General features: G+C 35.2%; 1 protein-coding gene across 4 annotated transcripts in view; it reads right to left on the bottom strand.

Annotated features, from left to right (window-relative positions):
- The window catches only part of LOC110021067 (probable thimet oligopeptidase), a 160,297-nt gene that overhangs the window by 117,836 nt on the left and 15,414 nt on the right, over positions 1-27,047 (bottom strand). For all 4 annotated transcript variants that reach the window (XR_002293600.1, XM_020719399.1, XM_020719398.1 and 1 more), the window contains exons 2-3: positions 25,267-25,388; positions 12,791-12,954 (exon numbers count right to left, since the gene is read on the bottom strand). Coding sequence is in view for 3 of the 4 variants with exons in the window: in XM_020719399.1 (XP_020575058.1) it covers positions 12,791-12,954; positions 25,267-25,388 (286 nt within the window). In the remaining variant the exon portion in view is untranslated. The remainder of the gene's footprint in view (positions 1-12,790; positions 12,955-25,266; positions 25,389-27,047) is intronic.

A 27,047-nucleotide genomic window follows, 5' to 3' on the forward strand; every position in this document is an offset into this window, starting at 1 on the left:
TTTCAGAGGGAGATTGTGAAGGGGGATGAGGTGGTGGAGTTTGTTTTGGATACTTTGGGTTGAGGAGAACCTCAAGTGTCTTGAGGATGAGTGGCGTATTCAGAAGTATAGTAGGAAGAAAAATACAGTGTCTTGAGGATGAGTGGCGTATTCAGAAGTATAATAGGAAGAAAAATACATATATATATATATATATGAGCTCTGAAGAGCTCCCTTTTATTGATGCTAATAATTTGTGCGCTGATGTGGTTTATTTTTTTGATAGTGGCCAGCATCGTGCCCTCCCTCGCTCTGCAAGGGGAAGGGGGTGTTCGAATGAGAATGATTAATATAATGGCATGGAATATTCGATGAGTGGAGGACCCCCATTCCTTGATTAGATTGTGGGGGGGTGGTGGCCGGCGGGGTGTTCAAAGGGAGATTGTGAGGGGGATGAGGTGGTGGAGTTTGTTGTGGATACTTTGAGGGTTGAGGAGAACCTCAAGTGTCTTGAGGACGAGTGGCGTATTTAGAAGTATAGTAGGAAGAAAAAAAAAGAAAAATATGAGCTCTGAAGAGCTCCCTTTTATTGATGCTAATAATTTGTGCGCTGATGTGGTTTATTTTTTTGATAGTGGCCAGCATAGTGGCCAGCATCGTGCCCTCCCTCGCTCTGCAAGGGGAAGGGGGTGTTCGAATGAGAATGATTAATATAATGGCATTGAATATTCGAGGAGTGGCGGACCCCCATTCCTTGATTAGATTGAAACATCTGTCTAGGGTTCATAAGCTTCATCTTTTTGCGGTTTTGGAGACTCTGGTTTTGACTCGTAGGGAGAGGATTTTAAATAAATTTAAACATTTTCAAAATTTTTGCAATTCATCCAACAAAATTTGGATTTTTTGGAGATCCCATAACTTTCAATGTCTTGATTGATGATGCACAGTTTGTTCATGCTTATTTTCAGATTGGTGATTTCAGGGGCTACATCACTTTTGTATACGTCTGTTCTCTTTTACCAGAGAAATATGTGCTATGGGATTCTATTGCTGCGGTGGGAATTACTATGTGGGATAAATGAATCGTGGGTGGAGATTTTAATAAGATCATAAATACATTTGAAAGGAGAGGGGGAGATAGATGTAATGTTTCTTTAATCAATAAATTTGTGGATAAGATGGACGAGGCCGGCTTATATGACCTCGATTTTTCTGGCTAATCCTTTTACTTGGAAGAGGGGTTTATTTTTTCAGAGACTAGATCGTTTTTGGGCAATCATGAGTGGCTAAATTCTTCTACGATCTCTAAAGTTACACATCTTAATTTTGTTGGGTCTGATCATGCTCCCTTGCTTCTCAATTTTGCTCCTATGCTTCCTCTAGTAAGTACTGCTTTAGATTTCTAAATGTCTATGTTTCTCATGAATCCTTCCTTTTTGTTGTCAAAGAGGCTTGGAAGTTTTAGGGGAAGGGCAATGCCTGGTTTGTCTTGTAGAAATTACATAAGCGGGTAGCTAATTACCTTCGTTATTGAAATTGGAATACTTTTGGGGATGTACATAAGAAAGTTTTAGATGTTGAAGCTAAGGTGAATTTGCTTGAAAAAGTTCAGGTTTGCTCCCCCATATTTGTTCCTAAATTGGCGGAAGCACACAATGAATTGTTTCAAGCTATCACACATAAGGGGGATTTACTATGTCAAAAGGCTAGGGAGATTCATTTTGCTGAGAGTGATAGGAACTCCCGTTTCTTTGATGCATCTTTTAAAGAGAGAAAGGGGAATAATACTATATTGAGAATTAAGGATGATTCGGGAGACTGGATTTCTGATTCGGGCTTAATTGGAGATAGCATCGTGAATTACTTCTCTACTCTCTTTCATTCTAACCTGCAAGTGACTCTTAATGATGAATCTCTTTTTCCGCAGGAGAAAGATTACATCCACAATATTAATCTTTGCTCGATCCCTACGGAGGAAGAAATTTTTTAAACTTTAAAAAATATCAATAAGCATAAGGCGGCGGGGCCTAATGGTTTTACTTCTCTCTTTTATATTTCTTGCTGGCAAATTGTTAAGAATGAAGTTATTAAGGCAATTTAAAACTTTTTTCGTGGAGATAATCTAGGTAAATTTTTTACTGCATCTACTATTGTGTTAGCCTAGAGTAACTTTAGACCGCTTTCTCTTACATCGATTATTTCTAAAGTTATTAGTAAATTATGTGGTTGGGCTTCAGCCTCACTTTGCTTCCAGTATATCCCCTCAACAATCCGCTTTCATTAAAGGGAAGGAAATCACTGATAATATCCTACTTGCTCAGGAACTTGTGGAGGATTTGGATAGAAAATGTCGGGGGAGGCAATAAGATCCTCAAATTAGATATTAAAAAAACTTATGATACCATTGATTGGCATTTTATTCTTAACATTCTGCACTGTAGGGAATTTCATCAGGATTTTTGTTTCCTTATCAATAGATGGCTTCAATGCAATCACTACAGCCTACTTATCAATGGCTGTTCCTTTGCCTTTTTTCTGCTAAAAAGGGTATTAAATAGGGGGACCCTCTTTCTCCCACTATCTTCATAATTGCTTTTGATTATTTATCTTGTATGTTAAATAGATTACAGAGGGAGCATTCATACACTCAGTATTCTCATAAATCCGAAATTCTGGTGAGTCATTTGGTTTATGCTGACGATGCAAAAATTTTTACTAAAGCTACAAAGGTCACTGTCATTTCTGGTTTGGAGTTTAATAAATCTAAATGTCACTTCTATGTTGGTAAAGTTGTAAAAAGGGAGATGGTTACAACTATTGCCAACTATTTGGGGTGCTCCAAGGCTTCCCTTACCCTTAATTATCTTGGGGTGGATATCTTAAGGGGAAGGAGGAAACCCAAATGGATAGTTTTGTGGAAAAAAATAAAAATGAAGATTGGTGACTGGAAAAATACATTTCATTCAAATGATGATAGAATCGCTCTTCTCAAAAGCATTCTTTGTAGCATCCCTCTTTATGGCCTCCAGGTTTTGAAAATGAAAAAATGTTCCCAACTCTCTAAGGAAATATGCTTTAATAGGTTTTTATGGGCTGGAGGGAGATCTAAAGAAATTTGGGCTTCTTGAGCTAAGGTTTGTAAGCCTCTTATTGCTGGTGGACTTGGATTCAGGGAGCTTAATCATACTGTTGATATTAATATGATTAAACTCAGGGTTAAATTCCGGAGGAATGATTCGTTGTGAGCCAATTTTTTGCAGTATAAGTATTGTATTTCCTCTCATCCATCTAGGGTTGAATGGAGAGTAGAAGTCTCTCATATATGGAAATCTCTTCTTAAGGCTAGAGATGTGTCGAAACAATTCATTTTTTGGGATTTTGGTAGAGGTGAAATTTCGTTTTGGTGTGATCTTTGGTTTGATCCCTCTCTTTCAAACCCTTCTAACGTTAATACTATTATTTCTGATTTTTTTAACAATGGAAATTGGAACCTCAATTTACTTGGGGAAGCCGTCAGTACGGAAGCTTATCCTCTGTGGAAAATTACTTTTGATACCTCTAAAACAGATGTGCCAGTTTTTAAAAATAAATGGAACTGCTCTGTTGTGAAATCTATACACCCTACCTTCATCATTTTGGTGAATGGGCATGAGATAAAGCTATTTAGGGAAGGCATCTTACCACGTCTAGGTCCTTTGCTTGGAGGCACTTACATAATTGAATACCTGATGACATTTTAAAAATGACGGGTTTAAAATTAGCTTCCCAATATGGTCTATGTAAAAGGCAAGAGGAGTTTGTTTCTCATTTATTTATTCACTGCTCTTTTACGTTGGAGGTTTGGAGGGACGTGGCATTCCTCATTGGGGGTTAGGTTTCTAGTAGTTGGGATTCTTTGATTGAATGTTGTAAGTTTTGGAAAAACACATGTGAAAATGGGCCCCCTTTCTTTCTCCTCCCCTTTATCATTCTTTGGTTTGTGTGGATGGCAAGGGACCCTGTAAAGTTTGATGATGTTGCTCCTTCTATTAGGAGAACTGTGGCTCATATCATGGCATACTTATCTAAAACTTACAAAGGCCATAATTTCTCTCCTCCTTCCTCTCTCTCCACTGATTTTCATAGACCTATTTTATTCAAGTGGTTGCCTCCTCCCCGTGGGTGGCTTAAGCTTAATATTGACGGGAGTGTGAGGAATGGGAGGGAGGTTGTGGGGGGCGTGTTTAGAGATGCAATTGGTGCTTGTGTGGGATTCTTTTCTTCCCCCCTCTGTTACACAATTTCATCTGGAAATTGAACTTTGGGCACTTTATTTGGCACTATTAATTGTTGCTAATCAGAATTGGTTTTGCTTGGTTATAGAGGCTAATTCGAAGGTTATGATTGACATTTTTCTGGGTATTACTAAGCCCCCATGGGAGGTACTCAGCACTTGGAATAAGATTAAGAAATTAGTAGCTGATAAGGGCTTCATTATACAGTGGTCTCATATCTTTAGAGAAGGAAATAAACCAGCAGATTTCCTTGCTGGTTTGGGGCATTTGGGAATAAGTGGGGAAGATCCCATGTGGATCGGTTGAAGGTTCTATTGGTTGGTGACTTGCTAGATACACTGTTTATTAGATGTTGATTCTTTTCGGTTCTTTTAACAATTTTCTCTCTGATTTCTCTGCATTAGATGTCAGTTGTTGTGCGGTTATAAGTTTCTTTTGGCCTTTCTGGGAGGCCTTAAGCAACTATTACAGGTTTCTAAGCCCGCAGCATCTCATTCTGGTGACCCGGTTCCTTTTGTGGTTTGGGTGGCCTATACAGGGTCTCTGTGTTTGCCGATGGTTGCAGTTTTTCTGATTGGAACTTTTCATGTGGTGATGCTACTCTTCTGGAAGGATATTTTCAACTCATTAGCTCGGGGAAATTTCCTACTTTGTCGTACTTTGTTGGTTTCCCCTTGGACGTCATGGCTTCCATACCAGCGGTTTGCCTATTCTATGTTTACTACATTTCATACCACACTTACTGTATTGGATGGATCTATTACTTCTGGACTGTTGTTAACTGGGCAATTATAAGATTTATTTTGCTTTATTTCTCTTATGCGACTTTTGTTTTCAGGGTTTATTTTTCAGCTTGTTTGGGTTACATGTTTGTAAATACCTTTTTGTTTTTATACCTGCCAATAAGAACTTATTTATGTTGGGTCCTCTCTGCCAATTTTTGTACTTCCTTTTTTGGTAATCAATACAAGTACCTTTGCTTTAAAAAAATATATATGAGTGTGTTTGTGCGTGATTTATAATCATTCAGGATATTATAATATTTTTTATTTAAATTTTCATATATGTGATCCTCCTATATTCATTCTATAATAACTAAAAGTCTATTTTAATTCTACCAATATAACATGATTATACTTATACTAGTTAATTTTATAGTATAGTAAAATCTATTTCTAACAAAATTTGATTCAACCCTTATAAATTTGAATATTGTTAATAAATAGTTAAATTTATTATATGTCTTTCTAAATTATTCTAACTCATTTGAATTCCAAATTTATTAAATCAACTTATTTTATCAATATTTTTTAAATTTATAACAAATTTATTTATTTCTCTAAACTGAATGTTGCCCGCTTATTCAAACATTTAGCTCTACAAGAGCACGTCATGTGCTTGAATTGCATCGTCTCCCCTTATGCACATGATTGAACTCACCCATTGTTGCTTGCCTGAGTACAAAACTTTCCCCTCTTGTTCCATCTCACAACCTCTATGAGCATGATCTCATTCATGCACAAAATGGAGTTTGACTCGACATAAAGGTGCTCATGTCGTTGATCCTCCCACATTTTGTGCTCCCTCTCGATCTTCCCCTATCTCCCTCTCTTACCCACTCACCACTTTCGATTTCGCACTGGGTCGCATCATTGATCGCCTTCATTTCTCCTCTTACTAATGAGGAATAGCCCGATTTCAACCCTCTCCTTTTTTGCCAAATGTTCCAATCTACATGTTTTTATCCACCAATTAAATTTAAATTTAACAAATGTGCATTGATTTTTCTTTTCTTTCCACCCTATCTTGCATAAATTATAATTACAAGGCTAATTAGTTCTTAGTTTGTTATTATCAAGATATTGTGTTATTGAAATGCTTATAGTACTTCTTCAAAACTTCAATTCAGCTGTATAGTTTTTATTTCCGCTAGATTAGAATAGATTTTATCTTTTTTTTTATGCTAGCAATACCCAAGTAAATAATGGCATTTAGTTCTTCAAGCCTTGAACCGAATTCCAACATCTACTTTCATGAAGAATATAAATCTTCAATAAGCAAATCGCTAGTCACTTTCAATGTCAATCAATTTTTAATGTTATGAACCTTGTTAAGTCAATTTAATGCGTTATAAATTTATTATGTGATGGTTTTAAAAAACTTGAGTCATTTAAGTGTCAATGAATAGTTTTGTTACTTTTTTTATAGAATGAAGATTCTAACACTTTAAATAAAAGCACCAAAAATGATTTTCATGGCAAATACTAGAGAGAATCATGAAGTGAATAATGTGGATAATGAGAAAAATGAGAAGAAAACTGATGGAGGGGTAAATGATAAAAAGAATCAAAAAGAAGCCATGATTAGAAAATATACATACAAAGATATGTCGCCATGAACAGCCATATCCATTCCTCACTGTCCAGAAACCAAATTATTAATGCACCACGACTTATAGTGTCACAAAAAAAGATCCAATCATATCAATGATAATCATAGTAAAATAAGTTCTCCAAGGACCTAAGCAATTTTTTTATCTGTTCCACTGTAAGCTTAAATAAATTCTAAAGAATGGCTGATACACCCAATAATACAGTTGTCGGATTTATTTTTAATATTTTAAAGTTTATCTCATTTAAATTAAAATTTTATATTTATTCATCTAGTTTATTAAAATAATTTGTCCTTTCAAATAATATCAGGTTTGAATTTGAATAACAAAAAAGGATTAGATTTTATTTGATTTCAAATTTAAATTTTGTAATATAGTTTCAACAAATATAAGTTTCATAGTTTTAAGTTAGATAAATCGATCCATGAATAAAAAACAAATCACATCCTTATCATCTCTTCTCTACATCATTAAGATTGATGAGAAACTCTACCAAACCTATCAAAAGTGCATATTAAAGCACGTTTTTTTGAAGTGAAACATAATGGAGCATACTTAGAGTGCTTTGCTAGGCTACAAGGTACGCTAATTATGTGATGTACGTGTCGCCGGGGAAAAGTGTGGTGGGATTGGTTTGTTTGTTTGTTTGGGAGAGTTGCCCGTAAGAAGTTGTCGGTCACCGGAATTGAAATCTCGTCGCCCGCCTCGAAAGGACGTATAGATTTAAGTATGAAAATCAAACTGACCCCATATTTTTCATAGTTTAAATGAAAAAGCGTTTTACCTCAAATCCTGTATCTATCCCGAGGGATAAACATAAGACTTGAGGATGAGACTCGATCAGATAAACTAAGATATATATGACAACCGTTTGGTCTGTGAAACCGTTTTATTTGCCGACAAATTCCCCTATTTAATATGAAAAATTAAATAGGGTTTATTTTAAGCTGGGTTCGAAAAAACATCCTATAAGGGCAAGCTCTTATAATTAATTATATCTTAAATAACCGAAATCACTTAAGAATACTCTCGATAAAAATCAGGAAAAATTATCTTCAAAGACTTCAAAAGGATAGGATTTTTCAATAAAATCGGACAAAGAAGTGTGCAAAAGGGAAAGGTTCAAACTTGGAACATTTATTACAGGATCCAAAGGAACAAGAACAAGGGGATGTCACAGATCCAGAGGAGGTCCTTGGTGGCTTCTCAGTCTACCCTATGGTTTGGCTTCAGTTTTGAAGAGGAATATTCAAATGTTTTATCCTGTCAGTTTTATTTAATTAGGGCTTACATTCGATTCATGTGAAATGATCACACAAATAGCTTGAAAATGTGAGGATTTAAGTCATAACGAACGACAACCTTAGAATCCTGAAACGAGTTAGGGTTTAGATCGTACAACAGAGTCATACGAATACCTAACGAAAAGGTTGAGGATTTATGTTGTGCTAGGCAAACAACCTCAAAATCCTATGGATTGTTATTTTAAATTCTAGAAAAGGAATGGTTTAGCTGCGGAAGACATGTTCTGCTGCTGAAGATGATCGTGCTGCCCACCGCGCTAACTCCAAGTTCCTTGTCGTGACGAGTTCAAGTTTTCTAGTTATGATGTCAAATCAAACGACCATATGGTAATAGACCTCTAAACATTCTATATGGAAAGGAGACATGTTTAAAGCTATGTAATATAAAAATGTGCAGTAAAGGGCAAGCAGTAGAAAACACAATAACAGAAACAATGTACATGCCATACATGACAATAGCAGGTATAGTAAAAGGAACAGTACAACATGTTTTATAGAGCGGTAGCAAGTACAGTAAAAGAAACAGTGTAACATACCTTACAGAACAACAGCGGGTAGAAACAGAAATAATATAACATGCTGTACAGAACAGTAGCAGGTAGGAACAGGAATAGAATAACATGTTGTAAATGTAAAATGAACTTGTACGCCCGTGGGATCCACTGTTTCTTAAATATAACAAGTTGAAATATATTGCAAAAAGCGAAATCTGGAAGAAAAGCCATCCGGGAAATCCGAAGAAAAGTGTAACGACGACTCATGATCGAAAACTCGAGAAAATCAACGAGAAAAAGACTCAAGTAGACATCTTCAAAAATCTCTGAGAAATCTTGAAGAAACGAAAAGAAACACAAGTGCTCTGTCCAAAGCTTCGATAAAACAAAAAGTTCAGGTAAGGGGGACCGCAAGCATTTGTGTAGGGCTAGGCTCAGGCCCCAAAGGCTTATGCGGCCCCCGAAATATAAAGACCCCGCCACTCGTCTAGAAGTGTATCTTTAACCTCACTGAGAGGGCTACTTCGCAGCCTAAACAGGTATTCGTCAGGTGGACAATCAATTTTAAAATATATTTTTAAAACTTATGTTTTTTTTTTCTTAACATGCACATAAGTTAAAAAAAAAAGAGATTATCAAATTTTATTTTATAGCGAAAAATATATTTTTATTTTTTTAAATAGTTTTTAACAATTTTTATTGTCCACAAGTCGATTACATTGTCGGGCGTGGGACTATCAATCATCTGAAGAGGTTTGAGTCAACTCCCGCTAGACTTATGTCGGTGAATGATATCATATCCTATTGTTCATCAAATGTCTAGATCTTGATGTTATAGGATAGGGCCTCTTTCTGCTCTATCTTCGGTGTGTCTTTATCATCAACACCCTACGCCCCAAAACAAACTACTTGTGACCTTTTTAATGGTTTCACGTATAACAAAAGGCTATACGTGGACACTTATGCATCGGACATAAGCATCAAAAACCGAACCAAGAAGCAAGGAAAAAAAAGAACAAAAATGGGGTGAGAGAGAGGAGATACTGATCCATCTAAAATACTGAAAAGGAGAATGGGTCAGCTCTCAAAAACTCCTGTCGAAAAAATCTAGAAAAGTAGGGCCCGAGGTCTTTCCTAACAAACATAAAATACCACTTTGCGCTTATTTTTCAAACCCCAAAGACGTAGGCTTAATCCAATCAACCAAATGCTCTCCGCAAATAAAGCTTGCAAATCTTCCCAAAATCCCAAAGTTGATATCAAAATCTTCCAACTTCCAAATTAATTCATAGCATCACATATCAGATAAGCATAAAATCTTTTCAGGGCAACAAAAAGGAAAGGGGGAGCTATTAAAGCTCGTGGCTAAAGAAATCCAAGGCCAAAAGAGGCTCTCGGCTAAAGGCAGCAAGGGACAGCTGCTAAAGCCCATGACAAAAGACAACCCAAGGCACAAGTAAGGCTCACGGTTTAAGCAACCCAGGAGACAAGTAAGGCTCACGGCTAAAGCAACCCAAGGCACAAAAGAGGTTCACGGCCAAGACCAAAGCCAGGACACGAGGCAAGGGGAAGGGATGGCTTACGGAGTAGGGTGAGTCCAAGGCATGAGGCAAAGTCCACGACCCATATAAAAGCTAAGTTTTCATAAACTCAACACCCATATCTTCCCAAAATAAGAAACCGAGCCCACTCACCAAACCAGCTCTCGAGTAGGGCCAAGAACAAGTAAAACCACGCCCTGCACCAACTTTAAATCATTTGGGGATAAACCCGCACATATATTGGTCTTAGAGTAGCCAACAACATACAGATCCCATGCCAAAATAAGCATTACAAGTATGCAAAAAGAAAAAAAGAAACCAAGGACTGGATCAGGCAAAATCGAACCCCAATAGAGGCTAAAACCAAGTCACTCAAAGCCAAGACAGAGTCCAAGCAAGCTACAGGGCTTTCGAAATTAAATAATTTTTTTTTTCATAACATGCATTTCGAGCAAGGAAAAGCCATAGGGAGCCAGGGAGCCAAAACCGAGCCCCCACATGCGTGAAAGACCAAATAAACCTTCCAATGTCTCATGCTATATAAGACTAAATGAAGAGCTTCATGATGCATATCCTAACATGCTTGCAAGAGGAACTAACATTGTCTCAAAGTCATGCTTCAACCTTCTCATTCGCAGTAATAGAAATATGTCATAATTTCATCTCAAGCAAGTAGAGGAAAGAGGAAAAACTTATATCATGCTATATTCCTACCATCTTAAGCAAGTAATCAAATCCAATCCCTAGAACATGCTCATACTTCCATCTCTAGATGCTGGAGTAACATGCCTTTCAAAAATATAAGTGCAACATTAAGTTAAAATGCCACATTATTCATTGTACTAAGCTAACAGAGACTCAGCATAGAGCAAAACCGAAAACAGAGCAAGGCACAAAAGGGGAAAAGGTACCTCCTTGAAGCAAAAAGAAAGTAACACAAGAACTCTAAACGCACTCCTCAATTTCAATTACTCCAACAACAAGAGGACATCAATTCAAGCACCAGAAGATCAAAGAAGTGAGTGAGAAAGGAAAAGAGCAGAGTTTTCTCCCTTAGAAAGATTTTCGGCCTCTCTTTTGGGTCTCCCCAAATGGGGTAAATATATCTATCAGGGAGAAGAGGAGCTCGATTAAACTCACCCACCGCAGACCAGAGGCGAGGGAAGCGGAAAGAAGGGCAACAATCGTCGCAGAGAGGAGCAGGGATAAGAGGCTAGAGAGGCCGCGACATCATGAGAAAAGAGATAAGGATTTGTCGCAGGGGATGGGTCTCACAGACGTGTGCGCAAGAGGCGTCAACCGGCTCACGAACGAGACGGAGGAAGGCGGGGGCGAGCTAAGGCTCGGGCGAGAGGTAAACCCCGAGGGTTTAACGGGAGAAGGAGAGAAATGGAGTTAGGTTAAGGATTTTAATATAAGTTATTAATTATAATAATAATAATAAAATATTATTTATTAGTATAATTAACACTTAAATAGGTATTTTCCCTAAGACGTGCCATCGCAATGAAGCGAACGTCCCCCCTAGGCAAAATCGATGTTCCGGAAGCATCGGCGCAGTTCGTTTCGTCGTCCGGAGTCGTCCGGGCAACGGGCAACTTTGCTTTGTCGACGATTGGGACCAAAACGCGTCGCAGTCCGAATCGTATCAAAATTTTGATTATTATTCGATTAAACAGGATGGCGAAGAGCGCAGCGGCGCCAAATCAACGTGTAGAGTCAATCCTAAGGCTGTCAGTCCTATAGGAGTGCTCCCTGAGTTCCTTCGGAGTAGTCTTGCCTGCTAAGCAATAGCGGTCAAAACTACCACATGGAACGTCAAGTTGAGCGAAGGTCCAGAATTGCTAACGGGGAGGGCTCCTTCACTAGTTTTCTAGGAGTAGTCGACAGAAAGATCCTACGGCTAGATCCTAGGCTATTAAGGAGGGGAAAAACTACATCTTGACCGAAAGCGATGTCAACAGTACGCCACAATGTTATGTGCTTTAAAATACTTACTTATGTGTGCTTTAACAATGATTGTGAGTGTAATTCAAGAACTCATCGTGTGCCTCATTGATTCAGTACTTACTGGCTCACACAAATAGCAGTTTATCCAAAGTAAACAAAGGTGTCTAGAAATCATGTGAATGCATGTCACAATAGAAATGCAATTTTTCTTTCTTGGCCACTCAGGTTTCCTCTTCTCACTTTCCCGGTACTCTCCTCATGGACACTACATGGTCATCCATTTTTCTCCATATCAATCATTCTCAATTATAAAGTTGTAGTTCTCGCCACTCAATTTGTTGGCTTTCCTTGTCTCAAATTCCCAAACCTTGCAAAAAAGAACCTTCTAAATTGAGTCATAAATAACAATCTTAGAAGATATCATTGATTTTTAAGTATTTTCTCTACATTTTAGTCTATATCTTTAAGTTTGTTGAAATTTTGAAGCATTACATTATTACTTTATATAATTTATGTTTTATTATTATTGTATGCATCATTATATTTGTTAGAAACATTACCTTATGTAGCTTAATTTTGGGTGATTAAATCAGCGATATATGCACACAATATTTGTATACAGTATATACAAGTCCTGAGTGTTTTAATTAACAAAAATGTTGCTTCATCCGTGCATGTGATAACGAATTCTTACACATCACATTGTAATTTAAAATAATTGCACTCTAAAATAAAGAATTACTGAGGACAAACACTTCACTGCTAAGCCTTTGCAAGCTTAGGGACCACAAACAAAGCACAATAACAGACATAAACGAAGAGACATCATACAAAAATTTGATAGATCAAGTGTCACCTGCACATCAGGAAGTGAGAATCAAGAATCCTCTCAGCATCAGCACTTGCTTTCCGAACCTCATCTGAAGTAGCCACCATCTTTTGAAAAATGCAGGACTGCACCAATGGATACTGAAATTCTTCAAGATCCGCCAAAGGAGCAACAGCATTCTCATATGACACCTGCAGTGGGTTATAAGAGCTTCACTTACAACATAGGAAATTCATCAACAAACCACAATTATGTGAGACAATATGTAGAAGCTTCGCTAACCACTTTCAAAATGCATTAACATATCGTGATAACATGTAAATCCAAAAGGATAAAAAAAGAGAATGAATCAGGTTCTTATTGTATAGAGAGCGAGGTACAAATAAAAAAGTATCCAACTAATATGATCCCTGCATTAGGTTATATTTTAGAGTTTCAATAACCACATAATAAATTTAACAAATCACAATCCTATGGGATAATATATAGAAGCTTCACTAACAACTTACAAAATGCATTAACATACCACGGTCCCATGTAAACACAGCAAAAAGGACTTGAAAGAGAAAATAAAAAAAAGTTCTCATTTCACACAGAGAATTGAAATAATGAGCATCAAAAATATTCAAAATTTTCATCATAGTATGTAATAAGAGATGCTTGTGAAGGAATCCAAAACTTGCTTTTTGGGGAAAAAAAACTCCTAAAAAAAGAAATGTCTTTAGAAACTCAATGACCATATTTCCTTCAAACTGCTACTCCTTTTGGACTCCAAAATGGTCGTTAAAACAATTGATAATATAAAAAGTTTCTTCTACGAAGAAAATGCAGATGGAAGACGTTTCTTCTTCTTCGGTTGTAAAAGCAATTGTAGACCCAAAACTTTGGGAGGTTAATTATTAAAAATCAGTGTAAAATAAACATAATTAAAGTGATGGTGTGATATAAATGGTATAAATGGGGACATTATTAGTAGAATTCAAGTTGGTTGGTTGAAGTGGAGGAATGCTTCGAGCCTATTGTGTGATAGAAAAGTACTGCTTAGAATAGAAGGAAAATTTTAAGGTTGTGGTAAAACCTGCAATGTTCCATGGCGCTAAATGTTGGCCGTTAAAAGAGAAGCATAAAACTATGTTTAAGTGTTGTCAAGATGAGAATGATTAGAAGGATGAGTGGCTTTTCACTTAGAGACAAAAGACGAAATGAATATATCCAAGATAGGATTGACATAGCTCCAGTGAGGGAAACAATTAGAGAGTCATCTTAGATAGTTTGGTCACATTAAACGTCGATCATCTGATGATCCGCTTAGGAGAGTAGATGTTTTAGTTTCGACTTATATTAAGAAAAACAGATGTAGACATAGAAAGACTTAGGTATTTTATATAAGAAAATGATCTTAATTTATTAGAATTAAATGAAAATATGACACTCAATAGGACACAATGGTGAAAAAGGATTCATGTAGCCGACACCATTTAGGGCGATAAAGATTTGTTGTTGTTGTAGTGTAAGATAAACATACACCTTCTTTCCAATGGATTTATCTATTCTTCAGCACTCTAATTCCTCGTCTTGCAATATTATCCAACGTATATATTTGTATGATACTGCTTTTACATACCTTTGGATGGGAATTAGCACTCATTTCTCACATTTTACCAAAGAATACAGGTAGCACTCAGCTATTATTTCGCCTTATCTACGGGAATATATAAAATGATAACAATTTTGATTTTGGAAAGATGTTTTGGTTTGTTTTATGATCTAAGTAAAGTTTTACCCTCATTTTTTTCAAAATGGCATAAGCAAAAGTTTTACCCTCATTTTTTTCAAAATGGCATAAGAATTCAGGCTATTTGGTGATTTTTTTTCCTTCTGATTAACATCTTCATTAAAATTATTATTGTCGGATCCCAACAATCAGATGTGAAAAGTGGAGCGTTAAATTAGGCAGTCGACAGCCAGCGTAAAATTTGTCGAAAAATCATTACTTGAATCATTTTGATTATTGTGTAAATGCTAGGGCGTTCTCTAGAAGCAACGCGTTGTATGGCCTGAATACAGTGAAAAGTGTGCAAGGGTCACTACACCGGTGTCCAGGTGTAGTGTCAAATAAGCAAGGGTTCTCATATTATGGATGGATGCGGGTAAAAAAGTTAGTCCATGAAACAATATTACGATAGGATTTTTGAATATAGGTACTTTCACCGGTAAATTAATAGAATTAGCTGATATTATGATTCATAGAAGGATAAATATCTTACTTATTCAAGAAACTAAATGGGTTGGAGAAAAGGCTAGGTGATTGATAACTTAGGTTTTATATTTTAGAATTCACGTAAGAGTCAAATTAGAAATAGTATAGGTGTAATTATAAATAAGAGTTTGAAAAATAATATTTTAAAAATTAATAAAATTGGAGATAGAATTATAGCCCTTAAGATTATTGTTGATACTGAGATTTTTAATATTATAAGTGTTTATAATCCACAAGCAGGTTCAGGTATTAGTTTTTAAGATAAATTCTGGAATGACTTAGAAGACTTAATACAAAATGTATTGAATAAAGAATCTTTATTGGAGGAGAATTAAATGGACATGTCAGTAAAGTATTAGAAGATTTTAGAAGTATTCATGGTGGCTACGGTTTTGGAGTGTAAATGAATAAGGTAAAGTCATATCAGACTTTGCTTTAGCGTGTGATTTTTTTTATTATTAATATTTTATTCAAGAAAAGAGATTAGCATAATATTACTTATAAGAATTGATCTAATAAAACACAAATTGATTATTTTCTTATGAGAAGAAAAGATCTTCAAGAATGTAAAAATTATAAGGTCATTCCAAGTAAGGATTTTAGTACTCAACATCGATTATTAGTTCTGGATTTTAAGATGAAGAGTTGTAAAATAAAGAATGCTAGGAATTATCATTATAAAATTAGATAGGGGTACCTAAAAGACACGAGTAAAAGTATTTTTATGAGAAAAATTCAAGATTTCAAGATTTGGGATGTTTATGAAGAAGGAAATTCTATTTCGGATAAAGTAACAAATACTATTAAACAAGTGGCAAAAGATGTACTTAGAGAATCAAAAGAAAAAGTTTCTATAAATAAAAATAGCTGGTGGTGAAATAATAACGTGCAAGAAAAGATTAAATATAAGAAGTAATGTTATAAAAATTAGTTTAAATGTAAAAGTCTAGAGAAATGAGAAAATATCAAATGACCCGTAAGGTTTCAAAGAGAACAATCTGTGACGCTAAAAATTCTAATTTTAGTGATCTTTATAATATTAGATACTAAGGAGGGTGAAAATTATATGCAAAAATAGCCAAACAAAATGAAAATAAAAGTAAATATTTAACTCAATTAAAGTATATTAAAGATGAAAATCAAAAAGAGTTTTTCTTAGAAAAAGATATTCACATAGAACGTTGAGATATTTTGATAAACTTTTTAATGAAGTTTCTCAAAATATGATCAATCTTAGTGATGTTAATATCCTTAATAATAATACATTGTTTCATTTTTACCATCACATTAGTAGAAAAGAAGTTGATGAGGCTTTAAGAAAAACAATGATGAAAAATCTGTATGACCTAATGATATCCCAATTGAAGTGTGGAAATATATAAGAGGAAATATATAAGAGATTTGGGAGTGAGATTTGGGAGTTTCTTGGCATACTAAATTCTTTAATATTATTTTAAAAAACCAAAAAGATGCCTAAGATAAATTCTGGAAAAGTATCATGGTCCCCATTTTTAAGAATAAAGGAGATGCACAAGACTTTGCAAATTATAGAAGAACTAAGTTGATCTGTCGTACTTTAAAATTATGGGAGAGGGTAATTGAACATAGGTTAAGATGTATTACAATAGTTTCTCATAATCAAATTGGATTTATCTCGAGCATGTCTACTATGGAAGCTATACATTCATTGAGAGGATTGAAGGAGAGATTCCGAGATAATAAGGAGGATATAGATATGATTTTTATTAATTTAGAAAATGCTTATGATAAGGTTCCAAGAGATATTCTTAGGAGAGTTCTTGAGAAGAAAGGTGTTGATATGACTTATATTAAGTCATTAAAGATATGTATACTATAGATGTTGTGTTCGAACAGAAGCAAGATTGACCAAATATTTTCCTATTTTTGTTGGATTACATCAGGGATCGGCTTTAAGCCCATATCTTTTTGTTTTAGTTATGGATGCTCTTACTAGACATTTGCAGGAGGATGTACCTTGGTGTATGCTTGTTGTTGATGATATCCTGCTCGTGGATAAGACGAGAGAGAAAGCTCAGGAAAAACTTGAATTATGAAGGTCTACATTGGAATCTAAAGGCCTTCGTTTGAGTAGAACTAAAACTAAATACATGGAATATAATTTTAGTACTAGTAGCTATAGTGACAGAATTGTAACTATGGGTGATCAAATTATTAAAAGGTGTGAACGCTTTAGATATCTCGAGTCTATTTTTCAAAGTGATGGTGATATACATGGGGATGATATTAGTAGAATTCAAGTTGGTTGGCTGAAGTGGATGAATGCTTCGAGCCTATTGTGTGCTAGAAAAGTACCACTTAGACTGAAAGTAAAATTTTATAAGATGGTGGTGAGACATGCAATGCTCGACGGCGTGGAATGTTGGTCTTTAAAAGAGAAGCATAAAACTAAGTTAAGTGTAGTCGAGATGAGAATAATTAGGTTGATGAGTAGCTATATACTTGGAGACAAAATGCGAAATGAATATACCCGTGATAAAGTTGGTGTAGCTCCGATGACGGACAAAATTAGAGAGAGTCATTATATTAAACGTAGACCAACTGATGATCCGATTAGGATTGTAGATGTTTTAGATTCAACTTATGCTATAAAAGGCAAAGGTAGACCTAGAAAGACTTGGGCATATTGTATAAAAAATAATCTTAATTTATTAGAATTAAATGAAAATAAGGCACTCAATAGGACGCAATGGAGAAAAATGATTCATGTAGTTGATCCCACTTAGTGGGATAAAGGTTTGTTGTTGTTATTGTTGTTGTTGTTGGTTGGTTGGCATCTTCATTAGAATGGAATCATTTTATTTAACCAGGACTATCTCAAACCACTTCTTTGAACCCAAGCATGAACTCTCCAAAACGGAAGACATCTTCTCTAAGTCCTTTCTTGATTTTTTATTTTTTCAATTGTAGATTCTCAATATGAAACTTCGGAGCAAATAACTGAGCAACCAGTAAAAGAACGGGTTTTTGCAATTACATCTCAAGAAGCTAAAGTTTGAGGAAGTGTTTACATGTACGCTTTTAATTCATGATTAGCCTAGCACTGTTTTATTTAAATTTAGGTTCTTTTATTTGATGAGTTTGTTGTCAGTTTATCTATTGATATTATGCATTTTTTCTCATGCTATGTGTGTTATTATGCGCTCAGAAAGTGGTTTTGTTTGTCGAGAAGAAAGACAAAAATATGTGACTATGATTGATTACTAAGAGCTGAACAATGTGAAAAGTATGAACAAATATCATTTGACCGGGATCGATAATTTGTTTGATCAAATAGAAGGTGCTATGATATTTCCCGAATTGATCTGAGATCAGAATATCATCAGGTCAGAGTCAATAAGGCAGCTATAACTAAGACAGTTTGGGGACTAGGTATGTTCATTATGAATTCTTAGTTATACCTTCGGTTTAACCAACGCTCCTGCAATTTTTATGAACTCGATGAATCGAATTTTCAAGTTGTATATGTATTAGTTTGTGTTTAAATTTAGAATCGATCAGTAAATTTTATTGATAAGAGGAGGGGTATTTAAACCCAATAACAATAGTCATAATAATGGAAAGTAATAAAAATCAAATAAAAGAATAAGAAAAAAATAAAACAGATTAAAGCAAAAGAGAAAAAATATAATCAGGAAATAAAATAACATAATAAGTAATAGCAGCGTAGGGACAGTCGTTAGAATCTATTACTCCCACTCAAGTTGAAGCAAAAATATTAGTCATGTTCAAATTGGACTTAAAGTCATCGAACAAAGGACGAGACAGATTTTTGATGAAGATGCCCACTAGGTGACAAATGGAGAGCATATATGAAATGCAAATCTCCCCGGACTCAATCTTTTCCTTAATGAAGTGTTTGTCGATCTCCACATGTTTATTACGATCATGCTAGACTAGATTGTGAGAAATATTGATTGCAGTCTTATTATCACAGAATAGTTGTTGCGAGATGGAGGTTAGCATACAAAGTTCACGAAGCGTGATGTGTAGCCAGAGAACTTCACAGTTTCCTGAAGAAATAGATCAAAATTTAGCTTCAGCACTGCTTCGAACAATAACAAACTGTTCTTTGATTTTCCACGCGACAAGATTGCCCCATACAAATAAGCAATATCCTGAGGTGGAACGTCAATCATGAATTGATTTGGTCTAATCAAAATCTGTATACAGCCGCAATAGTCTGAGGTGTGACGGGAGAAAAACAAACCTGAGCCTATTGTAAATTTTAAGTAGAGGAAAATCTAGTGGATAGCTTGGAGGTGGTGCTCGAAGAGGATATGCATGAAGTGAGTAACTATTCCAACTGCGGGGCATATGTTAGGGTGAGTATGAGCGAGGTAGATGAGTTTTCCCACAAGGCGCTGGTAATGAGTCTTGTTGACAGGTACAACATTGGGAATGTCAGATAATTTTTCATTAGAAAACATAGGAACAGCAACATGTTGCACAAAAAAGGTTGTTCTCTATTAAGAAATCAATCACATATTTGACCTGAGACAAGCAAATTGCCCAAGATAACCGAGCCACTTCCATGCCTAAGAAGTATTAGAGAAATCACAAGTTCATCACAAAGGACGAAGCAAAAATGTCTTTTAAGGCCTCCAATGTTGAGAGATCATTACCTGTAAGAACAATATCATCAACGCAGACAATAAGAATAGCTACTTAGTCATTAGAGAAATGTCAGAAGAAGAGAGTGTGATCTGATAGCCTGAGTAAAACCATGGCCCATGACCACCTTTGTGAACTTGTCAAACCAAGCTATTGGGGACTGTTTTAGCCCATAGATGGACATTCATAACCTACACACTTGGCAGTAGAATCAATACCCGAAAGGAGAGACATAATAACACACCTCTTCTGTCAGCTCTCATTCAGGAATGTATTCTTGACATTAAGTTGGAATAAAGGTCAATCCAGATTCACGGCAAATGATAACAGGACCTGAATAGTATTCGACTTAGCCACCGGAGCAAATGTCTCCTCATAAGTCAACTCCATAGGTCTAAGAATATCCTTTGGCGACCAATCTTGCCTTATTGCGTTCAAAGGACCTGTCAGAGTTGAACTTTGTGCTGAAAATCCATCGACACGCTACAACTTTCTTACTCCGAGACAGGTCCACAATGTCCCATGTATGGCTTCGCTGAAAGGCATTCATCTCCTTCATTAATGTCGTTTTCCATGCTGGATTAGTAAGAGCAACCTCAATAATAGCAGGGATCTGATGGTCCGTCGAGGCAGTAGCAAATCCTATGTAGGTCAATGATAAACTGTGAAAAGAGACATTTTTTGTCATAGATTCATCACGGTCTTTTTTAAGGCTTTTTTAAGGCCAGCAAGGAATTCTTCATGAATTCATCTAGATCTTTTTTAAGACCAGCAAGAAATTGGAACATACGATTCTTTTCTATAATCTTCTGGAAGAGGATAAGATGGCCGAAGAATCTCCAGTGTAGTCGTAGTACATGTCGCATTTCATCCATAGTGCAACAAAGTCATTATAATACTAGGTCACGGTCTTTGACCCCTGTTTTGCCTCCCGGATCTTCTTAAATACCATATATAATCAGCTAAAATTTCCTATATCGAAGTAGATATCACGGACTACCATCCAGAGAAAACTAGCAGTAGGGAGGAACGTGTATGAAAGACCAACTGAGGTATCCATGGAGTTGAGCAGCCATGGCATGACCATAAAGTTCTCCATTTACCAAGCTCCTTAAGTCGGATCAAGAGCCACACCTATGAGATAACCAAAGTTTCAACGTCCTTTGATGAACAAAGACACAGCTTGAGACCATTGGAAAATGTTACAGTCATTCAATATACGAGTTATGATTAAAAAACTCATGTTGGCTTATGATCATCCGTCTGCAAGGGAGCGGAAATTGGATCAAGAACCCTTTCTGACGGTGGTTTAGAGTTAGAGGAATCCACCATAATTCCGACTACGCAAAGAATATGTTATGGTTTTGAGTCATTAATGAATTTTGGTAGAATCGCGACAAACAGATACAATTTCTAGAATTGCAAGTACCAGGCCAATTGCAGGAATTCTTCCTGCATAACAGAGGCAGCAGAAACAAAGGAGACCAACGGTAAGCTGGGGCAGACCGGCGGTGCACGCTAGGCAAAGATCGATTGGTTGACCTTGCAGGGAAGCTGGCGACTACGTAGGAGCAAAGGAATCCTACGGACAGAAGGAATTGGATGGGAGGTTGCTTGAACTACAAGATTCCTGCAGTTTGTTGTACATGACAAAAGATGTTGTATTCCTGCGTGAACCTGCAGTTCACTGAATCCGGCAGAGGTTCCTCCAGGAACAGAGGATGTCGCTGAATTCCTGCATGAACAGAGGATTTCTGCAGTTTGCTTGAACTAGCGGCTAGAAGGAGGTGGAGGTGAGGAGGTGGAGGTGGAGGTGGCGGCAACAGGAACTCGAAGAAGAGGTCGAGGCTGTTGGATTTAGGGTTAGTTGGTGACTGCGTAGTTTGTTGTACGCGACTGCGTAGGAGCAAAGGAATCCTACGAATAGAAGGAATTGGACGGGAGGTTGCTTGAACTACAGGATTCATGCAGTTTGTTGTACGAGACAAAAAATGTTGTATTCCTGCGTGAATCTGTAGTTCACTGAATCCGGCACTGTAGTTCACTGAATCACTGAATCCGGCAGAGGTTCCTCCAGGAACAGAGGATGTCATTGGATTCCTGCATAAACAGAGGATTTCTACAATTTGCTTGAACTAGCAACTAGAAGGTGGAGGTGGAGGTAGAGGTGGCGGCAGCAGGAGCCCGAAGAAGAGGTCGGGGCTGTTGGATTTAGGGTTAGGCTCTGATGCAATATTGAAACTTAAAATAGAGGGCACAATTTTATTGATAGGAGAATAGGTATTTACGCTCAATTACAATTGGCATAATAATGGAAAGCAATAAAAATGGAATAAAATAACAAAAAAAGAAAATAAAACAGAAAAAAGCAAAAGATGAAAAATATAATTAGGGAATAAAATCAAAGATAATTGTTATAATCTAATAATTTTTTTATTATTTTTATTGATGATATCATATCAAGCATCTGAAAAAAAGGGGTGGAGCTGCTAAAGCAAAATCAATTGTATGCAAAATTTTCAAAATGTGAATTTCGGTTGGTAAATATTGCATTTATGGGACACATTATCAGTGGACAAGAAATCTTATTTGATTCTCAGAAGGTGAAAGCAATTGTGGAATGGCTTACTCCAAAAAAATGTTACACAGTTTTCTTGGAATGACAAAGGTTTTCAAGGATAGCTATGTCATCATTAAAAAACGTTCAATTTGAGTGGACTGCAGAATGTAAACACAGTTTTCAATAGTTGAAGAAACATTTGGCAACTGCTCCAGTGTTAAGCTCTTCCATCAAGCACACAAGGATTTCAGATTTACAGTGATGAGTCATTAAGAAGCTTGGGATGTGTTTTAATGCAAAATAAAGAGATAATAGTCTATGCATCCAAACAGTTGAAGCCACATGAGAGCAACTATCGGTGCATGATCTGGAATTAGTTGTTGTAATGTTTGCTCGCAAGATTTAGCAACTATCGGAGCATGCTGGATTATCACTCAAAGACCAGAGTTGATTAAAAAAATTGATGCCTTACAGTTGGAAATCAAAAGAACATGATACAGTGTGTATTTACATCAACTGACAGTGTGAACAAATTTGATGGAGAGAATCAAGACAGCTTAGAAAGATAATAGCGAACATCTGAAACTTCTGAAGCATTATCAATTAGAAAAGAGGTTCGCTCTGACGGTTGATGAAGATGATGTAATCAGAAAGAAGCTGCAATTATGGGTATCTACTGATTCTGAATTGAGACAAGAAATTCTGCATAAAGCTCATCATTTTGGATACACAATTCATCCAGGCAGCACAAAAATGTACAAGAACTCGAAGTTGGCATTCTGGTGGTCAGGTATGAAGAAAGATGATGAATATGTATAAATGTAAAGCTTGTCAAATTGTCAAGGTTGAGCATAACAGATCAAGCGGATTACTACAATCATTGTCGATGCCTAAATGAAAATGAGAAGAAATTATTTTGGAGTTTCTTATGAGATTTCCTCAATCCAGGCAGGAACAAGATAGCATTTGGGTGATTATTGATAGGCTGATAAAGTCAACTCACTTTTTACCAATCACACAACCAGATACAGTTGAAAAGCTGGATAGATTGTATGTAAGACAAAAATTATCAGATTGCATGGTATTTCAAAAGTTATAATTTCTTACATAGATGAAAGATTCACGCCCAGGTTGTGGAAAAGTATTCGGCAAGGTTTAGGTAGACAATTATATTTTGGCACAGCATTTCATCCACAAACTGAAGGGCAATCAGAAAGAATAAGTCAAGTATTGAAAGATCTATTAAGGCTTAGAGTTCTCGACTTTGGAGGTAGTTGGAAAGATCACATTCCAATGATCGTGTTTGCATACAAAAAAGAATTATCAGCCCAGTATTAAAATGGCTCCTTATGAAGCACCATATGGCGGAAAATTCAAAACTCCATTGAATTGGGTCGAAGTGGGGAAATGTCAAATTTTAGGTCTGGAGTTAATTGATGAAGAAACAGAGAAAATCAAACTAATCAGAGACTAATTGAAAGATGCCCAGAATCGATGGCATAAATACTATAACCCTAAGCACAAAGTACTTTAATTTGAAGTTGGAGATTTCGTATTTTTAAAAGTCAGACAAATGAAAAGTACAGCTAGAGTTGATCAAAGAAGCAAATTGAGCCCAGGTACATCGGTCCTTTTGAAATTATAAAAAAGATTGATCTATTTGCCTATAGATTTATAAGGGAGGGTCATAATGCCCAAAAGTTGAGAAATCAAGTTCGTTCGGCAAATTTTAACTCAGACTTCGCATCCTCATAATTCAATCAATATAATTTTATAAAATTCTACGTATGAAATCGATCAATTTGATATAAAACACTGTATGTAAATTATGAACAGATCGGGAGATATAAAATCTGAAAGTTTTAAATTTAATTAGATTAATTAAAACCTTAATTATTCTTCCAAATCCTATCCTATTCCCGCAGCTACTGTAGCCAATCGACTCTCAAGCCATATTATTCCCATCCTTTCGTTGACACAAAAAACATGTTTGTGCAATCGTACATAGTTATTATTTTTAAGTACATAAGTATGCTACATAAGTATGCTAAAATCATATATGATTTGATAGTTAAGGAAAATAAATGGAAATATATATTCATTGGCATCAAGTTACAATTTGGGGCATTTTCTTACCACATAATTCTTATAAATTTGCATATCTAACAAAAACTTTTATATTTACATACACAACACCCAAATCCTGAATATAACATCAAAAATATCACTATTTCTATCCTTTTAAAAGTGAAACACACATTTTCATGCACAGTCCTATAACACCAATTGTTAAATATAAATATCAAACTTAAGGTGTTAGATATGTAAATCAATAATAATTGCGCAATATGTGGCAATTTCTATTTTATTTTATAAAACCTATAGAATATATTTCCTACTAGTTCAAGCGAGTTTTTTTTTATGATTTAAAATCAATTTTTAACCACAAGTTCAAGTGAGTTTTCCTAGTTTCTAGTAATGCCAAATTTTTAACTAAATCAAACTATTTAAGGTAGTGTTTTCAATACAGTCGGTCAAAGAACAATCCAAAATGATTTTCAAAACAATATTAATAGAGTTGATCGACCACAACTTATGCTAATCTCACCTTAAATTATTTAAATTGTCCCAAATTTGAATTAAATCAAAAAAAACTGACACTAAATCAATTCTTATATTAATTCAAGCTAAGTCAATCAAATTTATAAATTAATTTTATAGTAATAATTATAATTACAGATAGTTAGATTCAATTATAAGTTGAATCAAGGTAATATTAATGAGACAAAGCTGATTAATAAAGGGAACATGTTTTTTAAAAAAAAATCAAATATTTGTATATAACTTCATTCTCATGCAAAAAAAATATGTCTTTTACAATATGGAGGCAAAGTCTACATAACGATTATTCTCAAGTAAACCACGTACTATCTCAAGGTGAACAAAATAAATTATTGTATTTCATATATAGCCAATAAAGAATAGAAATAGAAACATAAGCATATTGCAGCACTCAAGGAAACCACGTACATTCTCAAGGTGAACTGAAGCTACTAGATCATGTATCTCATTTGATTTAGCAATTATGCGATCAGTCAAATGGTGGATCTCAAAAGCAGAAAGATTGACACAAACATTTGAACGTAGAAGACCTGCAAAAAGAAAATAACATGCCTAAGAAGGTTGTCCCTAATGATAGGGAAAAATAGAGATATCTTCATAAAATCAACAATAACTTCTTTAGAAATCTTTTGCGAAGAAAGTTGTCCCTGTGATTGCATTGCTAAAATGAGATTTACTATGGATCATGAATCACTATTGAATGCTTTAAATAGGAATCACTACATTCGCAGTTGCATGGCTTTGTTGCAATGGAAAGTTTAGATTTTATTTCAATATACCTTTATGCATTTCGCAAATTTTTTGGTAATTGTTCGTTCAATATGAATAAAACCAGCAATGCTCAAGCTAAGAAACTATTTAAGGTCATATAAATCAGCTCAGATATGATGGAATTATTTAGTTTTATCGATATCAGGTCTCAAGTATGTACTATGTTTCAAATTTATGAACCACAGTTTCCAACTTAATTAAAAACTAGAATTTCCATTCACGATTTTCTTGTAACATTTCTTACCGCCTAATAACTAGCTTTAGGATCAAGAAACGACCTTGATTGATACCTACGTTACTTCAGATCATTTAGGAAAGTAAAAATTTCTTACAACAATTGTGAGATGATTCAAAAGAAAGCTTAACAACAATATAGGGTGATACTTATGAATTTATAGCTTAAAAGTATAAAAAACTCAATCAAAACAAATTATAATCCTAGAAAATGCAGTGCAATTTAAGAAGTGAGAAATTATTAATATTTCAAAATAGGTTTCTATGAAGGCAATTTAAATTTTTTTATTCAAGTCAAGCATTATGTTGGATAAATTTCTAAAATAGCTAAGAAAATGTTTAGAAGAGTCTAGAAATAGATCATACATGAATGAGGAGGCTTACTGGAGGAAAGAAAGCTACAAACGAAATGTGCTTATAAAAGGTGGAAAAAATTGAATATATTAAGACTTATAATACTTACAAGAAAACTAAAAGCCTTGCAAAGAACATAGTGAATAAAAGAAAGCTTAAGCCTTTTGATAATCTATATGATAGTCTTGGAAGTGACTTAGTAGAAAAAGCGAAAATATTGAATGCTTGAGATAAGAAATACTAGTTACGGGGATTTTGATCAAAATAGATAAGCTAGAATCTTAATTAAAGATGAAGACATCAATGAAAGATAAAAATGTCTCTTCAAGAAATTACTAAACGAGAACTTTTAAGAATAAAATTATTTTGAAAGAAGAAAGAGAATAAATAATTTAAGTATATCTAAAAAAAAGTGGAATAGCGTTAGCTCTAAAAAAAGGTGTACAAATTAAGGCTTTAGGTCCAAATGTAATGCTTGTTAAAATTTGGAGAGTTAAGGGGAAATATTACATGAATTTTGATGCATGCTAGAAAATTCGCGGCAGCAGAGTAAAGGATTATTGTTTTAGCGTGGTATGGAAATTCAGCACACACTCAAATTGAAGTATAAAGAACCAGTAGCGACACTAGAAGTTTTTACGTGGAAAACCCTAGAAAATGGAAAAAATCACGGGGTCTTGCCCAGTTGAAATGATCCACTATATAATTTTAAATATATGGGTACACTCTTCTCTTGAATTAGAAAAGATGGAGTTACAAAGATAATAATTATAAATGTATAACAGTGGTTCGTCGATAGTACTCGTAGTCTAGCTGTAATGAGTGTTATT

This window comes from Phalaenopsis equestris, unplaced genomic scaffold, assembly GCF_001263595.1.
Source record: "Phalaenopsis equestris unplaced genomic scaffold, ASM126359v1 Scaffold000120, whole genome shotgun sequence".
Classification (NCBI taxonomy): domain Eukaryota; kingdom Viridiplantae; phylum Streptophyta; class Magnoliopsida; order Asparagales; family Orchidaceae; genus Phalaenopsis; species Phalaenopsis equestris.